Source organism: Topomyia yanbarensis, chromosome 2 (genome assembly GCF_030247195.1).
Source record: "Topomyia yanbarensis strain Yona2022 chromosome 2, ASM3024719v1, whole genome shotgun sequence".
Taxonomy (NCBI): domain Eukaryota; kingdom Metazoa; phylum Arthropoda; class Insecta; order Diptera; family Culicidae; genus Topomyia; species Topomyia yanbarensis.
Window position 1 is genome coordinate 183,220,545 of NC_080671.1, and position 16,767 is coordinate 183,237,311.

General features: G+C 36.9%; 1 protein-coding gene across 1 annotated transcript in view; it reads left to right on the top strand.

The window, feature by feature from the left end:
* Positions 1-8,591: 8,591 nt before the first annotated feature.
* Positions 8,592-16,767, top strand: part of LOC131679918 (uncharacterized) — a 385,760-nt gene continuing 377,584 nt past the window's right edge. The window contains exon 1 of the mRNA XM_058960665.1: positions 8,592-9,463. Coding sequence (XP_058816648.1) covers positions 9,334-9,463 — 130 coding nt within the window. The 5' untranslated portion in view covers positions 8,592-9,333. The remainder of the gene's footprint in view (positions 9,464-16,767) is intronic.

A 16,767-nucleotide genomic window follows, 5' to 3' on the forward strand; every position in this document is an offset into this window, starting at 1 on the left:
CCCGATGTAGTGCTAAAGTAATTCGCAGAATTTTCCGATAGTCGTGCGTATGTTATCATTGTCGTGATAATCGATTTGTTACTGTAGCTACCGATCAAAGTTTGGCCATTTGCCCAACTAAGAAAGTCCGTTTTTTGATGCCACAGTTGACTCTATTGGAAATGGCAAGTATCACCAGATCTCCTCCAGAATTCGGAATCACCAATACTTTGAAAAGAGCTCCTCCAGGAAACTTCAACTTGAACGTGCCAGTGAATAATCCTGTTGGTACAGCAACATCAAAACAAACATGCGCTCACGGAAAGATGATGATCTACACGAAATGCCTGTTCCCCTCACATTGAAAAGTGCAGTGTCAATGATCATGAATCAATTCAACCAAACGAATACGATGATCAACAACCTGCGCAGTGATATAAATATCAAAATCGAGACTGTAAAGTCGGACTTGGAAGGAAAGCTGGAGAAGGTCACCCAGGAAATTACTGCTCTCAAGAATGAGTATACTGCAAAATACCGCAATACTGATGTCGCTCTCTGCTCCCTACACGAAAGAGTGGAGAAAATTTCGCAATCTGTCGGAACTCTCAGCAATAGGAATGAACTCATCATTAGTGGTGTCCAGGGCGGCCGACCCTACGGATTTTTTCCGTAGGTCTACGGATTTCTGTTTTTTTTCTACGGATCTACGGAATCACTCGTGGGATCTACGGAATTTTTTCATTGTTTCTTCAGAAGTCTACGGAAATTTAGTAAAACTTTGGTCATGTAGCTAAACAATTGTAGAACCTCCTCGCGTTCAAGATTAATTAACTTTTCATGGTGTTCCTTAACACTAACTAGTCATAGTTGTTCACGCAGGGACTCACCGCTTTCTTCCAGACACAGCATCCTGTCTTGTTTATGTTAACATATCGGCTCAAGTGCAGGTACCGATTCCGAAACCAACAAAGCCGGAATAGGTTGAAGCATCTGAGCAGGTAATCGAACAGAAACAAACCAGAACTTGGGGTCATACTCCAGCAGGACTTGACTGGCATTCTGGCAATTATTTTTCAATAAACAGTTTAAAAAAAAGGAATGCATATTATATTAAACAGACCAATGTGATTTCCTTTGGGCCGATTAAGATATAACAATGTGAATTATTTCTCCAATCCTTATAAAATTTAAAAAGTACTGGGTGATCCTTAACTGACCTATATTAAGTATCTGACCTTTATACTACCGTTTATCGTTGCATTCAGATTATTCCAAACGAAAACGATCGAAATAAAATTACTGGGCTGACGAAGAAGATTGAACAACTTTTTTGGGATGGTTTTGTGAACCCGAAATTCTCCCAATGTAGTATATCTCTTGGTATATTTTGTTGCGCTTTACTAAATTTGACAACTAAAATTTTGAACGTTTTCGAAGAAGTTGTCTTTATTTAACTATCCGTGCAAATGGGAGCCAGATTTCTATTTTTGAACCAGTTGTACAGTCTGGAATGTTTAGTGCCAATAAATGTAAAAGAACTGAAATTTAAACAGTGTTGGCTATTAACTGTTATGTGTCCGACGCGGTACCCGGGTACTCTTTCAGGTTTCAGTTAATGAAATTCGAATTTTTTATACATAGCTGGAAATTGAAACTTTGTGACATCTTAGAACTTCACTAAGTCAAGTTTTTTGGTTATTAATATTGTTGATGTAGCAAGGGGGTGTGAAAAGGGGCACCTGATTTTTTTTACTACGTAACAGGCCGACAAGGTTACAAAACTGAAATGCCTATAACTAAGGCAATTTCAAACCGATTTCGATACTTTTGTGTGTTTCGGATTTCAACGGAATACTGGCAATATGGGTATCAACATTCTTGGAATTACTATGCTATATTTCACCCTAAGGAGGAATTGTTTCAGTATAGTGTATGTAACCTCTAGACTAGCTCAGTGGGTGGTTGGAGGGGAATTATGCTCACTACACTGGTCTACATCCAGGGATTTATTTGTACTCACCACGGAACTCATTCACCTCGGGAACTGCTGGAAACCGGACCATCAATCGCTGCTGCAACCAAGGTGGACAACTGAAAGGTAAAGAAATCTTTTAATATGCTCAGAAGCGGAAACCGTGAATGCTGTTTCAGCGGAAACACCCAAGGACGAGGGCTGATGACTCCTTTCGAGTCCGGAGGCCGATTTAGAATAGTGGTGTTATCGTACGGACAATGTTATAATTGAGAAAATACAGCTAATACAGAAATTTAATTTACACATGCAATTTATTACTATCCCTATCTTACTACTACGTGACGTCACGGTTTACTACTTGCGGATTTTTGTGTTGGTGCAGGTTTCATACTGGTGACCGGTGAAGACAGCCGTCGTGAACAGTGGAGACGAATTCCGGTAGATCTGGGTGCGTTGGTGGCAGGAAAAGGTCCGGAAGTATCACGGTGACACATCTGCCGGCCTTATACTGGCCTGAAGCCTTAACAATGGCGACGATATCCCAAGGAAACTGTGTTCCAAAATAACGGTGGGCGTTGCAGCGCGTCGAAGCTGGGGTTCTTCGCAGGGATTCTTTTTATCGGTTCGTTTCGTGGTCTAGCTTGTCAGTAGCGTGCTTCCTGAGAATGAATTCTTCGGACGTAGTCCGAAGCCGGAAATAAACAAGCCCGCTGTGGACCTGCACAGCGCAAATTAGCACATACTCAATATGTTTGCAACCCTAACCCGCGCCAACTTTTAACGTGTTTTATCTAACGATTTTACCTCTTTGACCTGCTTTTAACTCGTATGTGTTTCGTGATTTTTGTATTTTTCTTCGTTTGTGACACTGTTAGGAATATACAATTTATTTTAACTACTCGGACAATACGTTAACACTATTTTACTAACCGTACTATTAATTTTCTCCTTCTATTTTACTACACTAACTGTTATTATTCAATCTATCCTTTAATCTACAACAAAGAACATTATTAGCACAATACACCATTTACAAAACTAACAGCAAAAATTACATTTAATATAGACAAAAACCGCGCGCACTACTGACTTCCTCGAAAGTTGGAACCGAAAGAACATTCTTGGCAGTCGTTGAGCTTGACTCAGCTCGGATGATACCGAAAAATCTCAATTTTTGCGATATCATCCGAACTGACAACTAAATTGTCAAAACCATGGCAGCCCTTCCAATGGCTGCGACAGCGATGGATGGTATGTTGCGTGACGTTATGCTCACACCGTTGTGATGAGATACCTTGGGTGAGCGCCTGCAACCCTTCTGCGTGAGTAACCCACCCGTCTCAGATGACAACCTGGACTTGGAAGGCCATCACTCACACATTTTGATGTTATACACAGAGTAGGAGTTAGGAAATGGGAACGGGAATGAGAAAGTCTAGCGGCACTTATCAATTTGGCAAAGCCAATAAACAATTATCGTAACCGGTGGTTACATGTATCTCGTAGTTTTGGAACCATTTGGTGATTTGACCCCAGAACGGACATTCCGGAGCAGGTTCCCGTGGGGCCGTGAGTGGCCATTCCAAGGTCAAATTACAATATGGTCCTGTAACAATAAATAACAGGCTTCCGAGACATTTGAAGAGTTTTGATACTCCCCGAGCAACACCGTTTGTTGCCTAGCGGTTTCTGCAACATAATTCGTTGAAAAGAAGTGAACATAAACCGTTATTCAACTGATTTTGCAACCAAAAAAGCGCACCAGCAAAAGTTCATGGTTATGTAACAAACCACAGCCATTACATGTTGCAAATGTTGCTTGGGTCATCTAAAAATGTCCAAATCGTTTAAAGAAAGCCATAGTTATGGCTTATGAGCATTTCATTTTGTGGGATCCCGGGTACCTACGTCGACCTGTTAAAGGTGTTTTTTGGACACATAACGGTTAATTATAGCACCTTCCATACAGATACGAACACCGACGGCCTTATGAAGATGAATGTAATGCCTCTCGATTTCAAAAGTTTCTCCTTAGAATACATATCCTGATTAAAACTCGGAAATATAGCTTGATTTTAAGGCAGATGCTTGAACATGGCTTTCCGACAAGACTGATTTACTAATGACACTGGATGAGTTAAATAAATGAGCCCAAAGTGCGATACGAAGACATGTTGGAGGAGGTGTACGAGGTGATTGTGCCTTTCGAAAGGAAAGTTTCCAAAATCGGTCTGACTATAAACGCTGATACGATAATGTTCATTCACGAGGCAGTCCGATCGAGAGTGATGGAAATGGATGGGGTGCGGTATGAAGTTGTCGTCGAGCTCATAAATTTTGGAACACTAGTTACATGCGATAGTAGTGTTAGCCGCGATGTAAAAGGGCACATTGTGGCTGCTAGAAGGACTTTCTACGGTTTGCGTTGTCAGCTAACGTCATCGGACCCCCACATAACATTCTGTAGAAACCACTTATACACTTAAACGCTCTGCATTATCATAAAGCGTGGTCGAAAGGATACAAACCATTTTTTGCTAGACGCGTTTGAAAGAAGAATTCAGCGTTCAGTTCTCAGCGGCACAACGTAGAATGGCAAAGACACATAAAACACGCAAAGTACTAACTGTACAAATATACTGACGCCGCAAGGTTGCTAAAGAACGACAGAACTCATGTATCAATAATGTCAAAAGAGAGACCAGCTTAAGAAGTGTTCTGTAGAGAACCTGGAAGAGGTCGTCGACACAATTGGTAGTTTGGGTCAGTATTATTTTGAAGCGAGAAGAGAATAATTTTCTCCATTGCTATGACTTGTACTAAAAACTGTTCTTGCAATCAGAGCCGTAGCGAGGTCGTCTAGCACCCTTGGCGGAGTCTCAGTGTTGCGCCCCTTTGGTGTTTACATTGGCTGTCTTTTTCAGTTCAACTTACGAACAATACTTTATTATGTAGGTATTGGGAAATGCCATATCATCCTGACTTATTTTATGACAGTACGCGATGGCAGAAACGCGCATGAACAGTTTGATGAAAGCCAAAAAACGTAGCTACTAACGTAGTTTTTCAGCATAAATTTTGTTTTTGTGACAAATGTCACAACATTTTTTTTCTTTTTCTCGTGGAACCTCCACACTGACTGTATTTCATTTACAATTTTCAGTCAAAGCAAGAAATCAAATTGATCACCCGTAGCACTCTTCAATTTTAAAGTCTGTAACCGAAACATTGCACAGTGTTTTTTGCCAAAATCGTGCGATCTATTAATTACGCCTAAATCGATAAATTTGGGTCAATGGCGTCTTCGGAGGAATTTGTCGACACTATAAGCCTTTTCATATGGTGTTGTTATTTTAAAAGTGAGATATATTTAATAACTTTCTTGTAAGCGCGTATATTAAAATTAGTACAGCACGCTTTTTCCAACAACTTTGCTGAAGACACGAAGTCTATATCTTTAACACTTCGATATTACTGCTGTTTGCTTGTGGATGATGACTTTAAATCAAAATCATTAATATAATTTTTGAAATATCATTCTGACAAGTTCGAAATGTTTAATAAAAAGCTTTGACTTATCAAACTGGAAAACTTTCTATACTGCAACAATGGCTTATCTTATGGTGTTTCAAATGATGATTGGTTGTTAACGGGGAAACGGCTGAGTTTACGTCAATAGTGTTTTCGTACTACTAATCAAAAATAGCAAGGTTCATCAATTGCTGCTATGATTTTCGTTATTAATTCACCTAAAAGATTTTCCAGCTAAATTTTTTTGGAACAAGAAATGATCTAACGTCGATGGAAAAGTTGTGTAGAGTGCTTTCACGAATATCTTTGCTGAATACATGAAGTCTCTTCTTTGAATGCTTAAGAAGTTAAAGCTCGTTATATTTGGAAGACCCCCAAATATATTTCTTCTTTAATATTTATTCAATTACCATTCTTACGGGTTTCATATATTCTTCGAAGTTACTTCAATCGTCAAAATACACAATTATTAATGTTATTAATGCGTAATTTTTCTTATTTCGAATGTTTTCGAAGATATTTGATATTTTTTGAAAAACAATAGTTTTTCCACATTATCTATAACTGTACTGGGGCCAATGAGAAACAACTGAAATGCATTCAGTTTTATAGTTTTAATGTAGCAAATATTAATTGCAATTAGAGCTGGTTGTCCATTTTTGCCCGTTCAAAAGTTATTACTTTTCAAACTTTTGTTAATTTTACCATAAAATACCCAATAACTTCTAAGTGGCAGATTGACCAATCATCTCCTCTAAACATACTGAAGCTATATCTACGATATTTATGAAATTATGTCGAATAAAATCTTTCAAGGGGTCATTCACAAACAACGGTCTATAACTACGAGTGTACTATAAATAAAGATTTTTGGTCTTCAGTAAAGATCTTCACAAAAACAAGTTCTTTGACATTTATGAATACTTTATCTTGTGTGTCATACTTAGAAATAATTTGTAACAAATATCTCACTTCAAGGGGATTAATCACTATAACTATATCATCGAAAATAAAGTTTTTGGATCATCAGTATCCTTCCCAGAAGACATTATTGTTTTCTGTTTTCGGTCACCGTTGGAAAATGCTATCGTTTTCAGATTGATGTTTTTCGGTGATCACCAAAAACATCAATCTAAAAACGATAGCAGAAGACATTATTACTGTACGCTTTACCGCTTTCGCGTGAATAATTTTTTGCACGTTTTTGTAGAAATAAACCACTGTGCATTGTCGCTATTGTCACATCCGCTCGAAAACCTCATCTTGTTATCGATACAAATTCCAGATTTCAACGGACTTATGTCATCTGTTGATTTTGTTGATTCATTCCTCACTTCGTCGCTTAAACAAAATGAGCTATGCAGTAAGTGAATTACACATGTTTCTCCTATGTCCTTAACTCAATAATTATTCCTGTAAATATTAAAAAAAATCAAAACAATAGGATGGGTATAATTCTCCTTTGACCCCCCCCCCCTCTCGTACGCACGGCAATATTTCTACAATCATATTGAACATAACAAGCTACTGAATCATAAATTAGTTATGTAATTTGCATTTCGACTTCGTCTCATCAGAATCCGAAACTAACGTAGTCACAGAACTAAGCTAGAGACGGATTCTTGAATTCAATCATGATTTCGATATGAATATGAGAAAAGCAAAATTGCAGCACTACTTGACTTAAAATAGGTTTTTAACTAGAAAGCAGGTATGATAATATTGGGTGAGAAAAAATAACTTTTGTGGTACAAGTAACTTTCCATAGAGTAATAAGTTAAAATCATCATGGCTTCTTCCGCAAAGTTTCTTAAAAACACAATTACAGTTTTGTCGCAGACGCTTCCCTATCACTTTATTTTTAAAAAATAAATTTTGATTAATACTTCTAAGAAGATTCGAACCGTTTTTTTCAACTTCGAAAGGAAGGAAGTCGTTTAGCTAAAACACCGGAAAACAGTGCGATCCATTAAAAAAGATACTTTTTTTCTGTTCCAAAAACTAAATATGTAATACGAAAAACTGCGTCAATTATATGATTTCAACGGACACTGACCAATCAGGAGTGCCTGTGCTTTAACTTAATCTTCTTGATTATAATTAATATTTTTTCAATCATGCAAGTAAAGTCTGGTTTTCTTTCAACGCGACCCGACATACGGGAATTGCTAATTACCGCACAAAAGCAACTCCACCAATTCACCCCGTCGCGTAAGGTTATCGTCGTGCGTAGGCCGTCAACCAGCAAGAAAACACCCACAACCCCGTCAAAACCGGAGAACAACAGCACACTTCCAGGATCAGCTCTATCCAGCGAGGAGCAATCTCGTTAGTAGCTACTCCTTCGCACAATGCCTAGCTAGCTACAAACAAAAGCAAACAAAAAAAGAAATAAATACATAAATAATCTTCTCAGGATCGAACTAGCCGCGCGAGACCTTGTAACTGTCACCAGCGTGTACTTTGGTACGCCTCACAAGCACCGATGGCGTTCATGTAACAAGCAACGGTCGGCGCAGGGGTGGCGACGACGACGACGATGACGACGGACTGAACCCACACACTGACTGGTTCAGCCACCAAGTTGCGACCGACTCCGAAAGCTAATTTGTTTGCCCCGGTGTTAATGGCTTTTCTTGGCTAGGGGAACACAGCAAACACACTCTCTTTCAGTTTCAACTGGATTTTCTTTCAACTCTCTCGCCGCGAATTCTCCCGCGCACCGAAATCCGTGAGACCAGCAGCCAACGCGCCAGCCAGCAACTGTAGCGAAGTGAATATACATAAGCGGGCCTTACACGTTCAATATTTTTGTCAATACTAGAGTGTATTGACAAAAGTATTGTACGTGTAATGGAAAAAAAAATATTGACGATGTGGATTTCAAACGGGACTGAAATATTGTAACAATATCGTCAATACTCGTATTGACGAAAATATTGAACGTGTAAGGGCCGCTATAGCTGTTGTCTTAAGTCGCAATCTCTCGATTTGTTGCTGCCTTCAGTTCACGCAGGCGGAGACCCGGACTTTTTTATGGCACCTCAGCCTCGTTCGTTCGGCGTTCGCTCTTTACTCTTTAGTTTCTTCGCGGCCGCTCTACGGGAAAGGTGTTTCCACGTCTTCGATCGAGTTGTAGTGCTAGTCTGTTTCGCGCGCGCCCTCCAGCGAGATCATTCGGGTTCCGCGCTGCTCCATTATAGAAGTCTTTTTTTTCCTGCTAGAACTAGGTGCGGGTACATGAAAATGTGCTCTAAATACGTGTGTTTTACTGGCAGTTGAAGTACCTGTGGCTTGAGGACCGTTTGTATCGGTGACTTGTTGCTGCTGCTTCTGCTTTTGCTGATGTTCTACCAGCAGCACGGGTGAAGCCAACAACGGCGGAGACTTCAACGCTTGTCTGGTGGTGCCGCAGATTGTGGGATGTCGCTGTCGGTTATGGATAAATGTTAAAAGTGAGCCATTTGGCGGCTGTGGCAAGTTTTTTTTTCCTGCGAAAATGTGAAATGTCAAACGAAGTCAGCAAAAAGTGGCAAAACGTGTCAGGTTTTTTTTGTCAAGTGGATGATTGCCGACCGGTCGGTCCGTGGTTGACGAGGAGTGAAACAGCGAGACGAAATAGTGGAAAGTTTGGCCTTTGCTAATTAGTGTTGAAGCAGATTCTTATGGTGGCAAAATCTGAAATTTGCATGGAGATTTTGTGCGAAAAATCACTGATAAAGAAGAATGGAAGTGAATCACAGTGGAAATTAAATCTCCGGAAAGTGTGCTGAAACTGGTGGATTTGAACTGAGATTTTGTGCTGTTTGAAAATATTCAAAAAGAAATACCTGCTACTAAAGTGCATGGAAGTGAACAGTGATGTGCGTTGCAGTGGAACAATTTCCGAAAACGACAATATTGCAAAATTGTGCCCTATGTTGGATGGTGATCAACGAGGTTCTGGGTCCCTTAGGACGAGTCCTCAAAAGCAAGGTTCGTAAAATCAGCTGCAGAGTATTGCGAAAGTAAACCGGATGTGGTCGCTTGGAGAGTGGCTTGATCAGTCTTTATTTGTATATTATTATTCGACTGCGATAATTGAGGTGAAATCTGTCGTCTGTGAACAAAACAGTATTTCTGCATTCGTATGTTGTTTTTTCGGCATTTTTACTTTAAAAGCTTAAATTAAATTCAATGGTGATCTGAAATGTATTTTGAACACAACTGAGTAAGGTTTGGTGAAATGCACACTTGAGGTTTATTTATTACACTTATAATGCTTTTTTTAAATATTCTGATTGATTGGAAATAAAGGACAGTTCACATATGTTAATGAATAGGGTGGTTTCAGCCGCAATATGGTCTGGAACCGTGAAATAGTGGTAAAAGTGTATACTCATATTGCTCACAAAAACAAACAGTTCTTTTTATTCATATTGAAATATTTACTGGAGAACGGTGTTCTTAACGCAGAACAAAGAACTAGTGCGTTTAAAACTCTTTCTCATTGAAAATTTTCAAAAAAAAAAACTAACACCGAATATATTGTTAGAAATACTCTCCTTCTGGAAATATATCGGGGGATATTTCGGGAACGTGTTTTCCAAAGGAAAACGAATATTTTTGATCGATTCGAAACCCCGCATGACTGTATAAAGTTTCGTCATTGTTCAAAACAAAGACTATTTTGTTACTTTTTAACAACATTCAATTAGCTAGAGCTTACTGAGTAAGGAAAGTTTTTAAAATTTTAGAACCTAGTACTCAAGTGAGAGCAAGGATGTGAAATATACAGATCAGAAAACTAGAAGCTGGTTCTGATGGTAAAGAGGGACAAGTCTGTCTTTGCCGTGAGACTTGCTTGTAGACTTGAGTGATTCGTCGTAACACTACCTAAGACCGACTCCTGCCAGCAGAAGACAAAAGATTAGTCTGTAGGATTTTATGCCTGTTTCTACTTAGTAATCTCTAGCTAATTGAATGCCGTTGAAAAGTAAAAAGTGTCTTATGTAGTCGAAACAAAAGTTGAAAATACACAGACGGTATTGTAGGTCAAATTGGCCATACCCAGGAATTCCCCCATAATAATTGATTATTCTATTGATTATTGATCGATAGATTCCTTATTGTGGAATGTAAAAATTCATAATTTCACGAAACAAGTGCTTTGGAACATATTTTAAAAGTATCTAGTCAAATTAGCCCCTTCCTCATACGGACAAAACTGTTCCAAAATGCGTGAATAAAGTGCCATCAATTGTGGAACAACCATATGTTTACATTACGAAAACAGAGCCGTGAACAAAAATCATGTGTTTTAAAGTTGTGTTCACTTTTTCTTCCGTAACGACTGCATAACAATTTTATTTGTGCTAATGGTCGTTTTTTCGTTAACCCTCCGGAAGAAGATTTCGCCAGCGTTTCGGAAGGTGTTGCACAAAATACAACGGCGCGAGTGCCGGAGGGTTAACTTCACTGTTCATAAACCAATGATTTTATCCATAAATTTAGTAACATTAGGGTTTGACTATACAACATGAACTGATTCATGATTAATTACATCTTAACCATGATCTAGTTTCGTTCTTATGAATTAGATTCAAAAATCAAAACAGTCTTGATATTTTCTCGTGACAGTTTCACAACATTCGGATAATTATTCATGGATGCATTCGTGTCTTGGGAACTGGTTCGTGATTACTATTAGATTAGTCACTATTCCTGTGGGTTTGTGAAATTTCGCTTCGTTTATCATACATAGAGTAGAGTTGGGCCAAGTAGGTCAGTTTTTTTTGACGAGCTCGTGTGATGGTATTCATACATTGGTTTTAACAAACAGCACTCGTTGGAAATCTTTTGGTAACAACGATTTTATGCAGTGCTAGAATTTTTTTAATAACGCGAGTTTATTGGAGGTTTTTAAAATCAAGGAATACAAATAATAAATGCAATCTATTGACGACATTCCGGTAAGAAAAAAGGAAGTAGTAAATGATGTGAAAAATCACGAAACCGCGGACGGAAATGTCAAAAAACATGTTTTTTCAGCAACCGCGTCCGGTTTTGTGCTTGTAAATGACTTCTTCGGTGTCCTCGTCATTGCAAGAGTGTGGAATTGATGTTGTGCATTTCGGCTAACGTGGTTACTTAGAGCATTTTTTTATTCCTTTTCCTTTTCTTTTTCTTTCATATTTTTTTCGATTAAATCTACTTCAACACTACCTTCAATTATTATATTGGTAACTCACGCGAGATATCTGACGTGTTTGCATCGATGACGAGCACTTTCCTTTCACACGAGCACGTAATGTTTCGAACGGAGCCTTGAATTGTTTAGAGGTTGATCGAATACTGGCACCCTCTTATACAGATGCAATTGCGTTCTTTATGTCCTCTTCATTTTATTTTGGCGTTTTCGCACGAAATAACGCACAATTTCCTATAAAAATTATTCAGATTTACACCATAGTAGTGTCCTATAGTGGCCCCAAAAGGCTGATCTATCGTGTCCCAAGCATATGCTTCAGGATCTAAGTTACGATTTCAGTTATTTCTATTCATGTTATCGTGATGTTATAGTCACAAGTAGAGTGATTTGTGTTAATTATTTAGTGATCATAGTCTCAATTTTTGATATTTTTATCACGAGTAGTGAAATTTTTGTTTAGGATTTCGGGATCTTAGTCACGCTTTTCGTAATTTTTATGTACGTTATCGTGATTTTCTATTCTTGAGCTTGGAGTAATGGGACTTATGTTCATGTTTATTTACTATCGGATTTTTTACTCCTAGTAACGTGACAATATGAATTGAATCATAAAAGTGTGACTGATTCGCGGTAACTGAATTATATCACAAACTGCGCAGATTTCGTTTTCTGTCCGTACATCACATTGCACCTTATCAAATGAGTAACGATGTTCGAGGTCCTATTAGTTTTCTTATATCTGCTGCTCGCACCTATTATTAGTCGCTAGGAGCTGGACATAACTTTAAGCACGTGAAAATTTCAAGACCATGTGCAGAGTTACCCGAGCAAACGAAAAGCCAATAATACCCCCATAGTGATGGTCCAATTTCACCCTCACTGCATGGTGTTTTGATTGTATCTTAAATGGGATCAGCCCATGAAAACACCATCGCCACGGTCCGGTAGATCCCATATAAAAACCACAGTTTGGTGTATTTATGAGTTATTTTGACCATGTTGTGGTGTTTTGATGGTTGTGAAACTTGGCACGGACCATATTTATTAGGGTGGGGCAAAATGATCGTTTTTTGGTTCCTTTTGGGGTCCCAAAAAACTGTGCAAAATTTGAGGTCGATTGGTGTTGACCCGGCGTAGCGCATTGCGTTTGAAATTTGTATAGAGATTAGTATGGGAAAACCTACATCCAAACATATCAATGTGGTAAAACTAAATTATATAATGTTATTTTGGAATGCTATATGAAATACCATTGGTGCACCCGCAGTGTTGGTAATAAAAATGATTTGTGGCATTTAATTCGATGTATCGAACTTTGAACAGGTATAACTTGGCTTAGAGACATTCTAATACCATACATCCTTCGGCAAAGTTGTTCAGCATATCCTGGACTATACTTCTATCTATTTGTTGGCACACTACAGGAATTGTAGTCTGTAGAATTAAAAATGGAAAAATGTAGGTTTTCCCATACTAATCTCCATACAAATTTCAATCGCAATGCGCTACGCCGGGTCAACACCAATCGACCCCAAATTTCGCACAGTTGTTTGGGACCCCAAAAGGAACCAAAAAAGTGCTGTGCTCGGTTGATGTGGCTATGATTACATTTTTCCATATAACAATGCCCCACCCTAATATTTATGGTCTTTTCAATGGGTTGTATAGGATGTGAACCCACGAGAATTTTCTCGGGTACACGAATTTGAAAATGATTCCGGATGTCTTCTAAATATCACAAGCACTCAAGATAGATCGTGAATCAGGTACTACGAATCATAAACCCGTGCACGAATCCATTAGTAATATTTTACGAATTTGTTAACTATTCCATGAGCACGATTAGTCAATCGTGAAAATTTTACTAGCAATCATGGACCAGTTCACGAACACCTGAACGATATTTTATGTTGTTGTAAATTATTTCACGGGAACGCATGGTCAGGTGTGGTTTTTATACTAGGAATCATGAATCAGTTGACGTTTCCAAGAATAATATTTCATTATTTTGTGAACTATTTCATGGGTACGAATGGTGAGTCGTTAGGAATCATGAATCAATTCACGTATACATGAATAATATTTCTCGATTTTGTGAACTATTTCACGAGCTCCAATGATAAGTCGTAATTATTATACTATTAGGATATCAAATCGTGACTAATATATTAGGAATCATGAACTAGTTTAATGATTGAAAGGATAAATAGTGATCCGGGTTTTGCTTTTGTTAACTACTTCACAACCACGAAAACGAAATCACGATTCAACTTTCAGTTTTATGAATAAAGTTCATAAAGTTGTGAACTAGGTCACGTACCGAAAATCGATTTGGTATTGGTATGGTACCGAAGACTGAAGTTCACAATTGGTTTCCGAAGACTGAAGTTCACAAAACAAAAACAAATACCTCCACTAATAAAAGCGTTATACTGGCTTTACTTAAGGGAAATGGACAATAATTATAAAACATGATTTTTGTTCATGGTCCTGTTTCCGTAGCGTAAATACGTGATTGTTCCAGAATTCATGGTACTTTATTCACGATTTTGGGAAAAATTTTCCGTGCAATAGGATTTGGGTTTCATCAAATTCAACAACAAACTACTACATCTCTTCAAAAGTACAGTCAATACTTTATAGCACCGTTTTATCAACAATTCAAGACTAATTGTTGATAACACGGTGCTACAAAACAATTAAATGTACTTTTAGAATGATCTAGTAATTTTGTGCTGCATTTGATGAAACCTAAAACCTATTATAGGTCACTTGAAACCACACATCTAACTATTTTCGTTGCAAATTATGAGCACTTTTTCACCAAAAATGGGTTTTTTGGCATATTAATATTCATTGGGACAAACAAAAGGTAAGGGTAGTTCTAAATTTTCTAAAGCACAGAAAATTACCTTTTAATTGTTCGAGATAGAGTTTCGTTGTCTACCAGAATATTAAAGAATATAAAATTTTAGAAAACTTCGTCGAAGACACTGAAGTTCTGTGTCGTGTACTTTTCATTTTACAAGAAATTAGGGTTTTTCTTAAAAAATGGTTTTCTTTGTATAACTTTTGCAGGTTTGATTTTTCATTAAAATCAGTTTAGAAATACTTTCAGATATTTTGAAGGAGAACAATTTGTCTTAATATACCGAATCACTAGCTTCTCTCGTTAGAACGTTATACAGGGTGTTTGGTTCATGGATAAGAATCTCTCGGGGGGTGATAGACTGCCATATTTAGAGAAAAAATTGTTCTACACATACCATCAAATCTCAACCGTTACAGAGTTATTGAACTTTTTGTGTAAAAAACTTATTTGTCTTAAAATACCTCTAATTTTAAAAGTATACTTTGTATTTTAAATGTTTCAGTTTCATTTGAATGGTGAGAAAATTTCCTATTGAATGGTGTTCTCATATCTTTTAAGTAATTAGTTTTAATTACCTTTTAACTGTAAAGTAATTAAAAGTTAATGTTTTGAGGAGGTTTTTGCTAATTTTCTCGAAATAATGAAGTATGATTATAGCAATATCCATTATCCAAAAGTTGGGTTTTAGGACGATTCATGATTTGTTCTTGAACGTCTTATTTCTATCTCTTCTCATTTCTTTGTAATTTCGTTACTATACTTTTCCTGTAACCGACTTGCAAGTGCTTAAAAGACTCTAATCTAAAAATATGCTTTATATCGTTATTTACAAGATTTCATTGGAAAGCTGAGAAAATGTCCTATCAGTGTATGTACAAATATCTTTTAGTTAAGTGTACTAAATGATTTTTTACTAACGAAATAACTCAAAATTTGTGTTTTTTGGAGAGTTTTTTAATTATTCTAATTAGTAATCAACAAAATTTATCGTAACTATTGTTCATTTGATGCCCCTTAATATTCTCTATGACTTTTTATTAGACACTTTGTCTATATCTCTTTTCATTTTGCTGCTATTTAATAGTTAACACAGCATGAGCTCGCCACAAATGTAGTGGGTTCGAAATCATTATTTTTGCATATGAAACGATGTGATTAAAACGATTTTACGTCGAAACCAAAAGAGATAATTGAATGGAGTCAAAGAAAGAACTGTAGAACTTGCTGAGATGCATTATTTCCATGATAATAATGGTGATGTTTATTATTTACTATTTTAAGAAAATTAACGAAAATGCTAATAATAGCACTAACGTTAAACTAATTTACTTTTAAAAGAATACTAAATTCACTTAACTGAAAGGTATTAATACATTTTTCACTGTAAAATTTTCCTGGCTTTTGAATAAAAAGAAAAAAAAAAGTACAATAAGTGCCGTAATTTTTCAATTAGAGCTGGTACTAGTGAAAATGAGATAAAAATGTCCAAGTTGAATAACCCAAAATCATGAAAATAAGAAAAGGTAAGTGTATCATGTCAAAGAACAAATTTGCTTAATTTGACTCATCAAGACTAACAATCTGAATTATTAAAATGATGAGGTTAACTATTAGGATTTTCCAGAATTGAACGAAAAATCGTTTGAAATTTTCAATAAATTTCTTTGAAAAGGCTACTTAAACTCATTAACTGAAACATGTGAGGGCGTCACTCAATGCGAAATTTTCTCACCTTTCGAATGGAACTAAAACATTTAAAATACAAAGTACACTTTTAAAGTTAGAGGTATTTTAAGACAAATAAGTTTTTTACACAAAAAGTTCATTAACTCTGTAACGGTTAAGATTTGATGGTATGTGTAGAACAATTTTTTTCTCCAAATATGACAGTCTATCACTTCCCGAGAGATTCTTAACCATGAACCAAACACCCTGTATATATACTTTTTACTAACAAAAACTACTTTTTGAGTAAATATTGCACGATATAATCACTGTAAACCGAATAAAAAAAATTTCTTCCTATTATTTCGAAGAAAAATGAACGAATTTTTCAGTAAAATATGAGATTTTTCGGTTTTCATGAAGCCATTTTCCGAAACTAGAACTTTTTCTATTTTTTTGTGGAATGTAAACAACAACAAGTAGGCCACCAATCAAAGCAAAGCTAATGATTGATTTTATAAAATCATTTCTAACGTAATTTATGGTAATCGT